General features: G+C 49.2%; 1 protein-coding gene across 1 annotated transcript in view; it reads right to left on the reverse strand.

Annotated features, from left to right (window-relative positions):
- Positions 1–1,874: 1,874 nt before the first annotated feature.
- The window catches only part of LOC311136416 (procollagen galactosyltransferase 2-like), a 30,834-nt gene continuing 15,446 nt past the window's right edge, over positions 1,875–17,262 (reverse strand). Inside the window, exons 11-12 of the mRNA XM_084170540.1 lie at positions 4,724–4,927; positions 1,875–2,942 (exon numbers count right to left, since the gene is read on the reverse strand). Of these exons, the coding sequence (XP_084026666.1) occupies positions 2,711–2,942; positions 4,724–4,927 (436 nt within the window). The 3' untranslated portion in view covers positions 1,875–2,710. The remainder of the gene's footprint in view (positions 2,943–4,723; positions 4,928–17,262) is intronic.

A 17,262-nucleotide genomic window follows, 5' to 3' on the forward strand; every position in this document is an offset into this window, starting at 1 on the left:
GTCAGGGCTTTGTGATGGCCACTCCAATACCTTGACTTTGTTGTCCTTAAGCCATTTTGCCACAACTTTGTATGCTTGGGGTCATTGTCCATTTGGAAGACCCATTTGCGACCAAGCTTTAACATGTCTTGAGATGTTGCTTCAATATATCCACATAATTTTCCTTCCTCATGATGCCATCTATTTTGTGAAGTGCACCAGTCCCTCCTGCAGCAAAGCACCCCCACAGCATGACACTGCCACCCCTATGCTTCACGGTTGTGATGGTGTTCTTTGGCTTGCAAGCAGCCCCCTTTTTCCTCCAAACATAACGATGGTCATTATGGCCAAACAGTTCTATTTTTGTTTCATCAGACCAGAGGACATTTCTCCAAAAAGTACGATCTTTGTCCCCATGTGCAGTTGCAAACCGGTCTGACTTTTTTATGGCGGTTTTGGAGCAGTGGCTTCTTCCTTGCTGAGGGGCCTTTCAGGTTATGTCGATATAGGACTTGTTTTACTGTGGATATAGATAATTTTGTACCTGTTTCCTCCAGCATCTTCACAAGGTCCTTTGCTGTTCTGGGATTAATTTGCACTTTTCGCATCAAAGTACGTTAATCTCTAGGAGACAGAACGCGTCTCCTTCCTGAGCGGTATGACGGCTGCGTGGTCCCATGGTGTTTATACTTGCGTACTATTGTTTGTACAGATGAACGTGGTACCTTCAGGCATTTGGAAATTGCTCCCAAGGATGAACCAGACTTGTAGAGGTCTACAATTCTTTTTCTAAGGTCTTGGCTGATTTCTTTTGAGTTTCCCATGATGTCAACCAATAAGGCACTGAGTTTGAAGGTAGGCCTTGAAATACATCCACAGGTACATCTCCAATTGACTCAAATGATGTCAATTAGCCTATCAGAAGCTTCTAAAGCCAAGACATAATTTTCTGGAATTTTCCAAGCACAGTAAACTTAGTGTATGTAAACTTCTGACCCACTGGAATTGTGATACAGTGAGTTATAAGTGAAATAATCTGTCTGTAAACGATTGTTGGAAAAATTACTTGTGTCATGCACAAAGTAGATGTCCTAACCGACTTGCCAAAACGATAGTTTGTTAACAAGAAATGTGTGGAGTGGTTGAAAAACAAGTTTTAATGACTCCAACCTAAAAGTGTATGTAAACTTCCGACTTCAACTGTAGCTGTGAACAAAGTACACAATCATGTGAATGTGATCGTGGGAACAGCAAACAGGTGTTGGTAAAACGCACTCATTTCCAGTGGTGTAAAGTACTTCAATAAAAATACTTTAAAGTACTACTTAAGTAGTTTTATGGGGTATCTGTATTTTTTATATTTTGACAACTTTTACTTCACTACATTCCTAAAGAAAATGTACTTTTTACTCCATACATTTTTCCTGACACCAAAAGTACTCATCACATTTTGAATGCTAAGCAGGACAGGAAAATGGTCAATTTTACACACTTATCAAGAGAACATCCCTACTGCCTCTGATCTGGCAGACTCACTAAACACAAATGCTTTGTTTGGAAATGATGTCTGAGTGTTGGAGTGTGCCCCTGGCTATCCGTAAATTTAAAATAAAATATTTGAAATGATTTTCTTTTGATACTCAAGTATATTTAAAACCAAAGACTTTTACTCAAGTAAAATTTTTACTGGGTGACTTTCACTTCATTCATTTTCGATTAAGGCAGCTTTACTTTGACTCAAATATGACAATTGGGTACTTTTTCCACCACTGCTCATTTCAGAGTTACTAACTATACTTATTCATATACTGCCTAAAAACGATCTTCGTCTGCCCTCTTGTGGTGCTTTCATGCATCTTCAAAATATCAGTGCATTTTCATAAACACATTTTCAATAAAAATGGAAAAAGTTGATTTTTATTCATGTATAAAGTTAGTTACATCATTGTCACATCCATTTTTTTTACAGTTTTGGCACCGACAAAGCTTCTGCCAAATGTGCTACTTTTGAAAAACATTTGTTCTTCAAAGTCACTTGACATCAAGGTACAGTATAGTAATTTATTTGACAAAGAGGGAATTTCACTACCATTAAGACATTGCACTTGGGTTTAATATTGTGCATTCAAAAAGCACAATATAATGCTAGAAATAAATTAGGAAAACTGTAAATAAGACTGTAAATAAGACTACAAATAATGGAATTTGTACACATAAAAAAAGATAATCCATCAACACAAACCAATATAGATGAGCGCAGTCAGAATGTAACTTGATTGTCGTGGCAATTGACACCATCAATGATGTCAGGAGAATATGGATTGCAGGCTTCTCTCTGGACTGTTGACCTTGTAAGACTACCACGAGTTCAGGCCTAGAGAGAGAGAGACACTGCTCCTAACATATTACCACTACTATAGGATCCTTACGATGTGTAAGTGCTCACAGTTCAACTTGTATGTAGTTACTTTACTAAAATAAAGAAAACATTTACTATGATTGTTCTCACAATACACAGAATAAGTAGAATGTGATATAAAAAGAGAATGTTTCCTCCAGTATTTCTGTTTTCTGATGCCTTGGGAATAGATGTACAGTGAGGGTCACTCGCCCAGGCCTTGGAGTGTTCTGCGGTGCACAATAGCAGGGTTGGGGTCAATCCCTATTGAAGGCAGTCAATTCAGGAAGTGATATAAACTGTGTGAATCAGGCACTAATAAATATGGTTTAACTACAGCTCATCTTTATATGACGTCTGCAGCATGTGGGGTTGGGGAGCCCCCTTCAGGGTTTTGTGGGAGCCCCTCCAGTCCGTTCGTACGTTGTCGTCGTCCCACAGCGTGGAGGTCTCTGTGTCGCTCACCCACTTGGGGTCCCCAGCGTATTGGGCTGGTTGCACCAGTAGGGGGTGTGTTGAGAACGCCTGCAGGTTACGGTTAGGGAAGTGGGACTTGTAGTTCTCACTGTTGAGAAACAGGACGGAGGTCAGAGATACATTGGTCACAGGATGATAACAACATTATCAAATCTGATGTTAGAACTTCCACTAAGGAGATAAAATAGTAATTAAAAACTAGCCAGTCCATAACTGTGTGTACATAGCTTGAGAGCATGTAAATATCCATAACAGGGCCACACTTCATCATACAGTTCAGTGGAGGCTGCTCAGGGGAGGACGGCTCATAGTAATGGATGGAACGGAATTAATGGAATCAAACACGTGGTTTCCATGTGTTTGATAACATTCCATTGACTCCATTCCAGCCATTATGAGCCGTCCTCCCCTGAGCAGCCTCCACTGATACAGTGTTACGGTGGGCAACAATACACTGCTAAAATGTAATCCTATGAAAGGTAACAGTTTTAAAATGTACTGGTAATTTCTAAACATTGAGAGATTAATAGTTAATAATGAAATCACATTAAATATTGTGGAAACAAGGTTATAATACAAGTACTTGGAATACGTTTCTGTGGGAATGGCAACTCTTAGAAAGAATCAGTTAGTCAGAAGGCCCAGATTCAACCCCATGTGTTATTTTCAGGACAAGTCAAGCATATCGAAGCAGAACCACACAGGGAAGAGGATGGGAAGGGGAAGAAGGACTAGGGATGATGACAGCTGGCCAGGTTTCCATACATGACGGAACACTAAGGCATTCTCAACAGAACGCCAAGGCATTCTAACAGCCTTCTGGATGCATGCCTGGCTCCCATTGGCTCAGAGGCTCTGGGTTCTATTAGCTTGGTCTGGCAGACACATGACATGCAGCAAGAGAGAGACAGGGAGTCGACCAGATGAAACTGGAACGCTAGAACAAGCCAAGTCAGTCTGCAGAAGGAGACGAACACCAAAATGAAGCAAAATACAAAGCAGTTTGACTTCTTGACTTAACTAAAATGAGAGTGCGTTTCAGAATGAGGGAACATTTTAATTGTGGCAAGCTATTTTAGAAAGCAGGCTTGGGCCTCTTGGATGAGAGGAGTGGTAGTTGAGCCAAGAATGTGGTCACAGGAAGGTGAACATCAATAAGAGGCTATAGACGTGAAACCACAGGCTGGTGATTTTAACAGTGGTTCTCAATCTATGTCCACTCCAAAGCTACATTTATGCACAACGTTTATCCAAAACTGCAGCTAATTAGGATTTGTTGCTATAGCTTTGGCAGTTCAATGCTGGCAAAGGGTCAGAGCAAGCTACACAAGATACAATGCAATTTTGAGTGGCACAAAGCAGAGTTTCCTGACAGCTTTGTAGCACTAAAATAATCTTAAATTCCATTGGCAATGGATGAAGGATGTTCCTAGTCAAACTAATCTTTCAGGAAAGATTTGTTTCACCAGTTCTCTCCCTTACGGAGCATTGTTGTTAAACTTACATACCAACTGGGTTTGAACCTGTGTCTCCTGCACAGGCCATGGGTATTCAACTCTTACCCTACAAGGTCCGAAGCCTACTGGTTTTCTGTTCTACCTGATAATTAAAATTGCACCCACCTGGTGTCCCAGGTCTACATCAGTCCCCGATTAGAGGGGAACAATGAACAAAAGCAGTGGAACTGGCTTCCAGGTCTAGAGTTGAGTTGGAGGGGTCTAGGCATTAGCTCATGGCGAGCTAACATAATTCTTCAAGTTTCAGTTCCACCTACTTGGTGTGTTTGGTCTCAGTGATCTGAGAACGACTTGAGAATGTCTAAATAAATACATCAACAAATAGATTTAAAAAAACAGTTGTGGTACTTACTTGGTGTGTTTGTCATACATGATGGGTAGGAACTCATCAACGGGCAGCATCTTGGAGAGGGGTTCAGCGTTGAGCAGCTTCTGGGCGCCCTGGAGAGAGATGGCATAGGACAGGGTCCAATAGGAATAGTCTGCCATCACCAGGTTCCTCACGTTCTCCACCACCTCCTCATCACCTGGCTTCACCTGCTTACGGCCCAGGTAACTGTGGACAAAGGACAGACAGGGTTAATCAGAGTAGTGGACAGGGGAGGGAGAGAGACAGGGTTAGTTAGTCAGTAGTGGACAGGGGAGGAGAGAGAGACAGGGTTAGTTAGTCAGTAGTGGACAGGGGAGGAGAGAGAGAGAGGGTTAGTTAGTCAGAGTAGTGGACAGGGGAGGAGAGAGAGACAGGGTTAGTTAGTCAGAGTAGTGGACAGGGGAGGAGAGAGAGACAGGGTTAGTTAGTCAGTAGTGGACAGGGGAGGAGAGAGAGACAGGGTTAGTTAGTCAGTAGTGGACAGGGGAGGAGAGAGACAGGGTTAGTTAGTCAGTAGTGGACAGGGGAGGAGAGAGAGACAGGGTTAGTTAGTCAGTAGTGGACAGGGGAGGAGAGAGAGACAGGGTTAGTTAGTCAGTAGTGGACAGGGGAGGAGAGAGACAGGGTTAGTTAGTCAGTAGTGGACAGGGGAGGAGAGAGACAGGGTTAGTTAGTCAGTAGTGGACAGGGGAGGAGAGACAGGGTTAGTTAGTCAGAGTAGTGGACAGGGGAGGAGAGAGAGACAGGGTTAGTTAGTCAGTAGTGGACAGGGGAGGAGAGAGAGACAGGGTTAGTTAGTCAGTAGTGGACAGGGGAGGAGAGAGACAGGGTTAGTTAGTCAGTAGTGGACAGGGGAGGAGAGAGAGACAGGGTTAGTTAGTCAGTAGTGGACAGGGGAGGAGAGAGACAGGGTTAGTTAGTCAGAGTAGTGGACAGGGGAGGAGAGAGAGACAGGGTTAGTTAGTCAGTAGTGGACAGGGGAGGAGAGAGACAGGGTTAGTTAGTCAGAGTAGTGGACAGGGGAGGAGAGAGACAGGGTTAGTTAGTCAGTAGTGGACAGGGGAGGAGAGAGACAGGGTTAGTTAGTCAGTAGTGGACAGGGGAGGAGAGAGACAGGGTTAGTTAGTCAGTAGTGGACGGGGGAGGAGAGAGAGACAGGGTTAGTTAGTCAGTAGTGGACAGGGGAGGAGAGAGAGACAGGGTTAGTTAGTCAGTAGTGGACAGGGGAGGAGAGAGAGACAGGGTTAGTTAGTCAGAGTAGTGGACAGGGGAGGGAGAGAGACAGGGTTAGTTAGTCAGTAGTGGACAGGGGAGGAGAGAGAGACAGGGTTAGTTAGTCAGTAGTGGACAGGGGAGGAGAGAGAGACATGGTTAGTTAGTCAGAGTAGTGGACAGGGGAGGAGAGAGAGACAGGGTTAGTTAGTCAGTAGTGGACAGGGGAGGAGAGAGAGACAGGGTTAGTTAGTCAGTAGTGGACAGGGGAGGAGAGAGAGACAGGGTTAGTTAGTCAGTAGTGGACAGGGGAGGAGAGAGAGACAGGGTGAGTTAGTCAGTAGTGGACAGGGGAGGAGAGAGAGACAGGGTTAGTTAGTCAGTAGTGGACAGGGGAGGAGAGAGAGAGACAGGGTTAGTTAGTCAGTAGTGGACAGGGGAGGAGAGAGAGACAGGGTTAGTTAGTCAGAGTAGTGGACAGGGGAGGAGAGAGAGACAGGGTTAGTTAGTCAGTAGTGGACAGGGGAGGAGAGAGAGACAGGGTTAGTTAGTCAGTAGTGGACAGGGGAGGAGAGAGAGACAGGGTTAGTTAGTCAGTAGTGGACAGGGGAGGAGAGAGAGAGACAGGGTTAGTTAGTCAGTAGTGGACAGGGGAGGAGAGAGAGACAGGGTTAGTTAGTCAGTAGTGGACAGGGGAGGAGAGAGAGAGACAGGGTTAGTTAGTCAGTAGTGGACAGGGGAGGAGAGAGAGACAGGGTTAGTTAGTCAGTAGTGGACAGGGGAGGAGAGAGAGAGACAGGGTTAGTTAGTCAGTAGTGGACAGGGGAGGAGAGAGAGACAGGGTTAGTTAGTCAGTAGTGGACAGGGGAGGAGAGAGAGACAGGGTTAGTTAGTCAGTAGTGGACAGGGGAGGAGAGAGAGACAGGGTTAGTTAGTCAGTAGTGGACAGGGGAGGAGAGAGACAGGGTTAGTTAGTCAGTAGTGGACAGGGGAGGAGAGAGAGACAGGGTTAGTTAGTCAGAGTAGTGGACAGGGGAGGAGAGAGAGACAGGGTTAGTTAGTCAGTAGTGGACAGGGGAGGAGAGAGACAGGGTTAGTTAGTCAGTAGTGGACAGGGAAGGAGAGAGAGAGACAGGGTTAGTTAGTCAGTAGTGGACAGGGGAGGAGAGAGAGACAGGGTTAGTTAGTCAGTAGTGGACAGGGGAGGAGAGAGAGACAGGGTTAGTTAGTCAGTAGTGGACAGGGGAGGAGAGAGAGACAGGGTTAGTTAGTCAGTAGTGGACAGGGGAGGAGAGAGAGACAGGGTTAGTTAGTCAGTAGTGGACAGGGGAGGAGAGAGAGACAGGGTTAGTTAGTCAGTAGTGGACAGGGGAGGAGAGAGAGACAGGGTTAGTTAGTCAGTAGTGGACAGGGGAGGAGAGAGAGACAGGGTTAGTTAGTCAGTAGTGGACAGGGGAGGAGAGAGAGACAGGGTTAGTTAGTCAGTAGTGGACAGGGGAGGAGAGAGAGACAGGGTTAGTTAGTCAGTAGTGGACAGGGGAGGAGAGAGAGACAGGGTTAGTTAGTCAGTAGTGGACAGGGGAGGAGAGAGAGACAGGGTTAGTTAGTCAGTAGTGGACAGGGGAGGAGAGAGAGACAGGGTTAGTTAGTCAGTAGTGGACAGGGGAGGAGAGAGAGACAGGGTTAGTTAGTCAGTAGTGGACAGGGGAGGAGAGAGAGACAGGGTTAGTTAGTCAGTAGTGGACAGGGGAGGAGAGAGAGACAGGGTTAGTTAGTCAGTAGTGGACAGGGGAGGAGAGAGAGACAGGGTTAGTTAGTCAGTAGTGGACAGGGGAGGAGAGAGAGACAGGGTTAGTTAGTCAGTAGTGGACAGGGGAGGAGAGAGAGACAGGGTTAGTTAGTCAGTAGTGGACGGGGGAGGAGAGAGACAGGGTTAGTTAGTCAGAGTAGTGGACAGGGGAGGAGAGAGACAGGGTTAGTTAGTCAGTAGTGGACAGGGGAGGAGAGAGAGACAGGGTTAGTTAGTCAGTAGTGGACAGGGGAGGAGAGAGACAGGGTTAGTTAGTAGTGGACAGGGGAGGAGAGAGAGACAGGGTTAGTTAGTCAGTAGTGGACAGGGGAGGAGAGAGAGACAGGGTTAGTTAGTCAGTAGTGGACAGGGGAGGAGAGAGAGACAGGGTTAGTTAGTCAGTAGTGGACAGGGGAGGAGAGAGAGACAGGGTTAGTTAGTCAGTAGTGGACAGGGGAGGAGAGAGACAGGGTTAGTTAGTCAGTAGTGGACAGGGAAGGAGAGAGAGAGACAGGGTTAGTTAGTCAGTAGTGGACAGGGGAGGAGAGAGAGACAGGGTTAGTTAGTCAGTAGTGGACAGGGGAGGAGAGAGAGACAGGGTTAGTTAGTCAGTAGTGGACAGGGGAGGAGAGAGAGACAGGGTTAGTTAGTCAGTAGTGGACAGGGGAGGAGAGAGAGACAGGGTTAGTTAGTCAGTAGTGGACAGGGGAGGAGAGAGAGACAGGGTTAGTTAGTCAGTAGTGGACAGGGGAGGAGAGAGAGACAGGGTTAGTTAGTCAGTAGTGGACAGGGGAGGAGAGAGAGACAGGGTTAGTTAGTCAGTAGTGGACAGGGGAGGAGAGAGAGACAGGGTTAGTTAGTCAGTAGTGGACAGGGGAGGAGAGAGAGACAGGGTTAGTTAGTCAGTAGTGGACAGGGGAGGAGAGAGAGACAGGGTTAGTTAGTCAGTAGTGGACAGGGGAGGAGAGAGACAGGGTTAGTTAGTCAGTAGTGGACAGGGGAGGAGAGAGAGACAGGGTTAGTTAGTCAGTAGTGGACAGGGGAGGAGAGAGAGACAGGGTTAGTTAGTCAGTAGTGGACAGGGGAGGGAGAGAGAGACAGGGTTAGTTAGTCAGTAGTGGACAGGGGAGGAGAGAGAGACAGGGTTAGTTAGTCAGTAGTGGACAGGGGAGGAGAGAGAGACAGGGTTAGTTAGTCAGTAGTGGACAGGGGAGGAGAGAGAGACAGGGTTAGTTAGTCAGTAGTGGACAGGGGAGGAGAGAGAGACAGGGTTAGTTAGTCAGTAGTGGACAGGGGAGGAGAGAGAGACAGGGTTAGTTAGTCAGTAGTGGACGGGGGAGGAGAGAGACAGGGTTAGTTAGTCAGAGTAGTGGACAGGGGAGGAGAGAGACAGGGTTAGTTAGTCAGTAGTGGACAGGGGAGGAGAGAGAGACAGGGTTAGTTAGTCAGTAGTGGACAGGGGAGGAGAGAGACAGGGTTAGTTAGTAGTGGACAGGGGAGGAGAGAGAGACAGGGTTAGTTAGTCAGTAGTGGACAGGGGAGGAGAGAGAGACAGGGTTAGTTAGTCAGTAGTGGACAGGGGAGGAGAGAGAGACAGGGTTAGTTAGTCAGTAGTGGACAGGGGAGGAGAGAGAGACAGGGTTAGTTAGTCAGTAGTGGACAGGGGAGGAGAGAGAGACAGGGTTAGTTAGTCAGTAGTGGACAGGGGAGGAGAGAGAGACAGGGTTAGTTAGTCAGTAGTGGACAGGGGAGGAGAGAGAGACAGGGTTAGTTAGTCAGTAGTGGACGGGGGAGGAGAGAGACAGGGTTAGTTAGTCAGAGTAGTGGACAGGGGAGGAGAGAGACAGGGTTAGTTAGTCAGTAGTGGACAGGGGAGGAGAGAGAGACAGGGTTAGTTAGTCAGTAGTGGACAGGGGAGGAGAGAGACAGGGTTAGTTAGTAGTGGACAGGGGAGGAGAGAGAGACAGGGTTAGTTAGTCAGTAGTGGACAGGGGAGGAGAGAGAGACAGGGTTAGTTAGTCAGTAGTGGACAGGGGAGGAGAGAGACAGGGTTAGTTAGTCAGTAGTGGACAGGGGAGGAGAGAGAGACAGGGTTAGTTAGTCAGTAGTGGACAGGGGAGGAGAGAGAGACAGGGTTAGTTAGTCAGTAGTGGACAGGGGAGGAGAGAGAGAGACAGGGTTAGTTAGTCAGTAGTGGACAGGGGAGGAGAGAGAGACAGGGTTAGTTAGTCAGTAGTGGACAGGGGAGGAGAGAGAGACAGGGTTAGTTAGTCAGTAGTGGACAGGGGAGGAGAGAGAGAGACAGGGTTAGTTAGTCAGTAGTGGACAGGGGAGGAGAGAGAGACAGGGTTAGTTTGTCAGTAGTGGACAGGGGAGGAGAGAGAGACAGGGTTAGTTAGTCAGTAGTGGACAGGGGAGGAGAGAGACAGGGTTAGTTAGTCAGTAGTGGACAGGGGAGGAGAGAGACAGGGTTAGTTAGTCAGTAGTGGACAGGGGAGGAGAGAGAGAGACAGGGTTAGTTAGTCAGTAGTGGACAGGGGAGGAGAGAGAGACAGGGTTAGTTAGTCAGTAGTGGACAGGGGAGGAGAGAGAGACAGGGTTAGTTAGTCAGTAGTGGACAGGGGAGGAGAGAGACAGGGTTAGTTAGTCAGTAGTGGACAGGGGAGGAGAGAGAGACAGGGTTAGTTAGTCAGTAGTGGACAGGGGAGGAGAGAGACAGGGTTAGTTAGTCAGAGTAGTGGACAGGGGAGGAGAGAGAGACAGGGTTAGTTAGTCAGTAGTGGACAGGGGAGGAGAGAGAGACAGGGTTAGTTAGTCAGTAGTGGACAGGGGAGGAGAGAGACAGGGTTAGTTAGTCAGTAGTGGACAGGGGAGGAGAGAGAGACAGGGTTAGTTAGTCAGTAGTGGACAGGGGAGGAGAGAGACAGGGTTAGTTAGTCAGTAGTGGACAGGGGAGGAGAGAGAGAGACAGGGTTAGTTAGTCAGTAGTGGACAGGGGAGGAGAGAGAGACAGGGTTAGTTAGTCAGTAGTGGACAGGGGAGGAGAGAGAGACAGGGTTAGTTAGTCAGTAGTGGACAGGGGAGGAGAGAGAGACAGGGTTAGTTAGTCAGTAGTGGACAGGGGAGGAGAGAGAGAGACAGGGTTAGTTAGTCAGTAGTGGACAGGGGAGGGAGAGAGAGACAGGGTTAGTTAGTCAGTAGTGGACAGGGGAGGAGAGAGAGACAGGGTTAGTTAGTCAGTAGTGGACAGGGGAGGAGAGAGAGACAGGGTTAGTTAGTCAGTAGTGGACAGGGGAGGAGAGAGAGACAGGGTTAGTTAGTCAGTAGTGGACAGGGAAGGAGAGAGACAGGGTTAGTTAGTCAGTAGTGGACAGGGGAGGAGAGAGACAGGGTTAGTTAGTCAGTAGTGGACAGGGGAGGAGAGAGAGACAGGGTTAGTTAGTCAGTAGTGGACAGGGGAGGAGAGAGAGACAGGGTTAGTTAGTCAGTAGTGGACAGGGGAGGAGAGAGACAGGGTTAGTTAGTCAGTAGTGGACAGGGGAGGAGAGAGACAGGGTTAGTTAGTCAGAGTAGTGGACAGGGGAGGAGAGAGAGACAGGGTTAGTTAGTCAGTAGTGGACAGGGAGAGAGAGAGACAGGGTTAGTTAGTCAGTAGTGGACAGGGGAGGAGAGAGAGACAGGGTTAGTTAGTCAGTAGTGGACAGGGGAGGAGAGAGAGACAGGGTTAGTTAGTCAGTAGTGGACAGGGGAGGAGAGAGAGACAGGGTTAGTTAGTCAGTAGTGGACAGGGGAGGAGAGAGAGAGACAGGGTTAGTTAGTCAGTAGTGGACAGGGGAGGAGAGAGAGAGAGACAGGGTTAGTTAGTCAGTAGTGGACAGGGGAGGAGAGAGAGACAGGGTTAGTTAGTCAGTAGTGGACAGGGGAGGAGAGAGACAGGGTTAGTTAGTCAGTAGTGGACAGGGGAGGAGAGAGAGAGACAGGGTTAGTTAGTCAGTAGTGGACAGGGGAGGAGAGAGAGACAGGGTTAGTTAGTCAGTAGTGGACAGGGGAGGAGAGAGAGACAGGGTTAGTTAGTCAGTAGTGGACAGGGGAGGAGAGAGAGACAGGGTTAGTTAGTCAGTAGTGGACAGGGGAGGAGAGAGAGAGACAGGGTTAGTTAGTCAGTAGTGGACAGGGGAGGAGAGAGAGAGACAGGGTTAGTTAGTCAGTAGTGGACAGGGGAGGAGAGAGAGACAGGGTTAGTTAGTCAGTAGTGGACAGGGGAGGAGAGAGAGACAGGGTTAGTTAGTCAGTAGTGGACAGGGGAGGAGAGAGAGACAGGGTTAGTTAGTCAGTAGTGGACAGGGAAGGAGAGAGACAGGGTTAGTTAGTCAGTAGTGGACAGGGGAGGAGAGAGACAGGGTTAGTTAGTCAGTAGTGGACAGGGGAGGAGAGAGAGACAGGGTTAGTTAGTCAGTAGTGGACAGGGGAGGAGAGAGAGACAGGGTTAGTTAGTCAGTAGTGGACAGGGGAGGAGAGAGACAGGGTTAGTTAGTCAGTAGTGGACAGGGGAGGAGAGAGACAGGGTTAGTTAGTCAGAGTAGTGGACAGGGGAGGAGAGAGAGACAGGGTTAGTTAGTCAGTAGTGGACAGGAGAGAGAGAGACAGGGTTAGTTAGTCAGTAGTGGACAGGGGAGGAGAGAGAGACAGGGTTAGTTAGTCAGTAGTGGACAGGGGAGGAGAGAGAGACAGGGTTAGTTAGTCAGTAGTGGACAGGGGAGGAGAGAGAGACAGGGTTAGTTAGTCAGTAGTGGACAGGGGAGGAGAGAGAGAGACAGGGTTAGTTAGTCAGTAGTGGACAGGGGAGGAGAGAGAGAGAGACAGGGTTAGTTAGTCAGTAGTGGACAGGGGAGGAGAGAGAGACAGGGTTAGTTAGTCAGAGTAGTGGACAGGGGAGGAGAGAGACAGGGTTAGTTAGTCAGTAGTGGACAGGGGAGGAGAGAGAGACCGGGTTAATCAGAGTAGTGGACAGGGGAGGAGAGAGAGACAGGGTTAGTTAGTCAGTAGTGGACAGGGGAGGAGAGAGACAGGGTTAGTTAGTCAGTAGTGGACAGGGGAGGAGAGAGAGACAGGGTTAGTTAGTCAGAGTAGTGGACAGGGGAGGAGAGAGAGACAGGGTTAGTTAGTCAGTAGTGGACAGGGGAGGAGAGAGACAGGGTTAGTTAGTCAGTAGTGGACAGGGGAGGAGAGAGAGACAGGGTTAGTTAGTCAGTGTAGTGGACAGGGGAGGAGAGAGAGACAGGGTTAGTTAGTCAGTAGTGGACAGGGGAGGAGAGAGAGACAGGGTTAGTTAGTCAGTAGTGGACAGGGGAGGAGAGAGAGACAGGGTTAGTTAGTCAGAGTAGTGGACAGGGGAGGAGAGAGAGACAGGGTTAGTTAGTCAGTAGTGGACAGGGGAGGAGAGAGAGACAGGGTTAGTTAGTCAGTAGTGGACAGGGGGAGGAGAGAGACAGGGTTAGTTAGTCAGTAGTGGACAGGGGAGGAGAGAGAGACAGGGTTAGTTAGTCAGTAGTGGACAGGGGAGGAGAGAGAGAGACAGGGTTAGTTAGTCAGTAGTGGACAGGGGAGGAGAGAGACAGGGTTAGTTAGTCAGTAGTGGACAGGGGAGGAGAGAGAGACAGGGTTAGTTAGTCAGAGTAGTGGACAGGGGAGAAGAGAGAGACAGGGTTAGTTAGTCAGTAGTGGACAGGGGAGGAGAGAGAGACAGGGTTAGTTAGTCAGTAGTGGACAGGGGAGGAGAGAGAGACAGGGTTAGTTAGTCAGTAGTGGACAGGGGAGGAGAGAGAGACAGGGTTAGTTAGTCAGAGTAGTGGACAGGGGAGGAGAGAGAGACAGGGTTAGTTAGTCAGTAGTGGACAGGGGAGGAGAGAGAGACAGGGTTAGTTAGTCAGAGTAGTGGACAGGGGAGGAGAGAGACAGGGTTAGTTAGTCAGTAGTGGACAGGGGAGGGAGAGAGACAGGGTTAGTTAGTCAGTAGTGGACAGGGGAGGAGAGAGAGACAGGGTTAGTTAGTCAGTAGTGGACAGGGGAGGAGAGAGACAGGGTTAGTTAGTCAGAGTAGTGGACGGGGGAGGAGAGAGACAGGGTTAGTTAGTCAGTAGTGGACAGGGGAGGAGAGAGAGACAGGGTTAGTTAGTCAGTAGTGGACAGGGGAGGAGAGAGAGACAGGGTTAGTTAGTCAGAGTAGTGGACAGGGGAGGAGAGAGAGACAGGGTTAGTTAGTCAGTAGTGGACAGGGGAGGAGAGAGAGAGACAGGGTTAGTTAGTCAGTAGTGGACAGGGGAGGAGAGAGAGACAGGGTTAGTTAGTCAGTAGTGGACAGGGGAGGAGAGAGAGACAGGGTTAGTTAGTCAGTAGTGGACAGGGGAGGAGAGAGAGACAGGGTTAGTTAGTCAGTAGTGGACAGGGGAGGAGAGAGAGACAGGGTTAGTTAGTCAGTAGTGGACAGGGGAGGAGAGAGAGACAGGGTTAGTTAGTCAGTAGTGGACAGGGGAGGAGAGAGAGACAGGGTTAGTTAGTCAGTGTAGTGGACAGGGGAGGAGAGAGAGACAGGGTTAGTTAGTCAGTGTAGTGGACAGGGGAGGAGAGAGAGACAGGGTTAGTTAGTCAGTAGTGGACAGGGGAGGAGAGAGAGACAGGGTTAGTTAGTCAGTAGTGGACAGGGGAGGAGAGAGAGACAGGGTTAGTTAGTCAGTAGTGGACAGGGGAGGAGAGAGAGACAGGGTTAGTTAGTCAGTAGTGGACAGGGGAGGAGAGAGAGACAGGGTTAGTTAGTCAGGTAGTGGACAGGGGAGGAGAGAGAGACAGGGTTAGTTAGTCAGTAGTGGACAGGGGAGGAGAGAGAGACAGGGTTAGTTAGTCAGTAGTGGACAGGGGAGGAGAGAGAGACAGGGTTAGTTAGTCAGTAGTGGACAGGGGAGGAGAGAGACAGGGTTAGTTAGTCAGTAGTGGACAGGGGAGGAGAGAGACAGGGTTAGTTAGTCAGTAGTGGACAGGGGAGGAGAGAGAGACAGGGTTAGTTAGTCAGTAGTGGACAGGGGAGGAGAGAGAGACAGGGTTAGTTAGTCAGTAGTGGACAGGGGAGGAGAGAGAGACAGGGTTAGTTAGTCAGTAGTGGACAGGGGAGGAGAGAGAGACAGGGTTAGTTAGTCAGTAGTGGACAGGGGAGGAGAGAGAGACAGGGTTAGTTAGTCAGTAGTGGACAGGGGAGGAGAGAGAGACAGGGTTAGTTAGTCAGTAGTGGACAGGGGAGGAGAGAGAGACAGGGTTAGTTAGTCAGTAGTGGACAGGGGAGGAGAGAGACAGGGTTAGTTAGTCAGTAGTGGACAGGGGAGGAGAGAGAGACAGGGTTAGTTAGTCAGTAGTGGACAGGGGAGGAGAGAGAGACAGGGTTAGTTAGTCAGTAGTGGACAGGGGAGGAGAGAGAGACAGGGTGTCAGTAGTGGACAGGGGAGGAGAGAGAGACAGGGTTAGTTAGTCAGTAGTGGACAGGGGAGGAGAGAGAGACAGGGTTAGTTAGTCAGAGTAGTGGACAGGGGAGGAGAGAGAGACAGGGTTAGTTAGTCAGTAGTGGACAGGGGAGGAGAGAGAGACAGGGTTAGTTAGTCAGTAGTGGACAGGGGAGGAGAGAGAGAGACAGGGTTAGTTAGTCAGTAGTGGACAGGGGAGGAGAGAGAGACAGGGTTAGTTAGTCAGTAGTGGACAGGGGAGGAGAGAGAGACAGGGTTAGTTAGTCAGTAGTGGACAGGGGAGGAGAGAGAGACAGGGTTAGTTAGTCAGTAGTGGACAGGGGAGGAGAGAGAGACAGGGTTAGTTAGTCAGTAGTGGACAGGGGAGGAGAGAGAGACAGGGTTAGTTAGTCAGTAGTGGACAGGGGAGGAGAGAGAGACAGGGTTAGTTAGTCAGTAGTGGACAGGGGAGGAGAGAGAGACAGGGTTAGTTAGTCAGTAGTGGACAGGGGAGGAGAGAGAGACAGGGTTAGTTAGTCAGTAGTGGACAGGGGAGGAGAGAGAGACAGGGTTAGTTAGTCAGTAGTGGACAGGGGAGGAGAGAGAGACAGGGTTAGTTAGTCAGTAGTGGACAGGGGAGGAGAGAGAGACAGGGTTAGTTAGTCAGTAGTGGACAGGGGAGGAGAGAGAGACAGGGTTAGTTAGTCAGTAGTGGACAGGGGAGGAGAGAGAGACAGGGTTAGTTAGTCAGTAGTGGACAGGGGAGGAGAGAGAGACAGGGTTAGTTAGTCAGTAGTGGACAGGGGAGGAGAGAGAGACAGGGTTAGTTAGTCAGTAGTGGACAGGGGAGGAGAGAGAGACAGGGTTAGTTAGTCAGTAGTGGACAGGGGAGGAGAGAGAGACAGGGTTAGTTAGTCAGTAGTGGACAGGGGAGGAGAGAGAGACAGGGTTAGTTAGTCAGTAGTGGACAGGGGAGGAGAGAGAGACAGGGTTAGTTAGTCAGTAGTGGACAGGGGAGGAGAGAGAGACAGGGTTAGTTAGTCAGTAGTGGACAGGGGAGGAGAGAGAGACAGGGTTAGTTAGTCAGTAGTGGACAGGGGAGGAGAGAGAGACAGGGTTAGTTAGTCAGTAGTGGACAGGGGAGGAGAGAGAGACAGGGTTAGTTAGTCAGTAGTGGACAGGGGAGGAGAGAGAGACAGGGTTAGTTAGTCAGTAGTGGACAGGGGAGGAGAGAGAGACAGGGTTAGTTAGTCAGTAGTGGACAGGGGAGGAGAGAGAGACAGGGTTAGTTAGTCAGTAGTGGACAGGGGAGGAGAGAGAGACAGGGTTAGTTAGTCAGTAGTGGACAGGGGAGGAGAGAGAGACAGGGTTAGTTAGTCAGTAGTGGACAGGGGAGGAGAGAGAGACAGGGTTAGTTAGTCAGTAGTGGACAGGGGAGGAGAGAGAGACAGGGTTAGTTAGTCAGTAGTGGACAGGGGAGGAGAGAGAGACAGGGTTAGTTAGTCAGTAGTGGACAGGGGAGGAGAGAGAGACAGGGTTAGTTAGTCAGTAGTGGACAGGGGAGGAGAGAGAGACAGGGTTAGTTAGTCAGTAGTGGACAGGGGAGGAGAGAGAGACAGGGTTAGTTAGTCAGTAGTGGACAGGGGAGGAGAGAGAGACAGGGTTAGTTAGTCAGTAGTGGACAGGGGAGGAGAGAGAGACAGGGTTAGTTAGTCAGTAGTGGACAGGGGAGGAGAGAGAGACAGGGTTAGTTAGTCAGTAGTGGACAGGGGAGGAGAGAGAGACAGGGTTAGTTAGTCAGTAGTGGACAGGGGAGGAGAGAGAGACAGGGTTAGTTAGTCAGTAGTGGACAGGGGAGGAGAGAGAGACAGGGTTAGTTAGTCAGTAGTGGACAGGGGAGGAGAGAGAGACAGGGTTAGTTAGTCAGTAGTGGACAGGGGAGGAGAGAGAGACAGGGTTAGTTAGTCAGTAGTGGACAGGGGAGGAGAGAGAGACAGGGTTAGTTAGTCAGTAGTGGACAGGGGAGGAGAGAG

Source organism: Coregonus lavaretus (assembly GCF_964263955.1).
Source record: "Coregonus lavaretus genome assembly, chromosome: 10".
Classification (NCBI taxonomy): Eukaryota; Metazoa; Chordata; class Actinopteri; order Salmoniformes; family Salmonidae; genus Coregonus; species Coregonus lavaretus.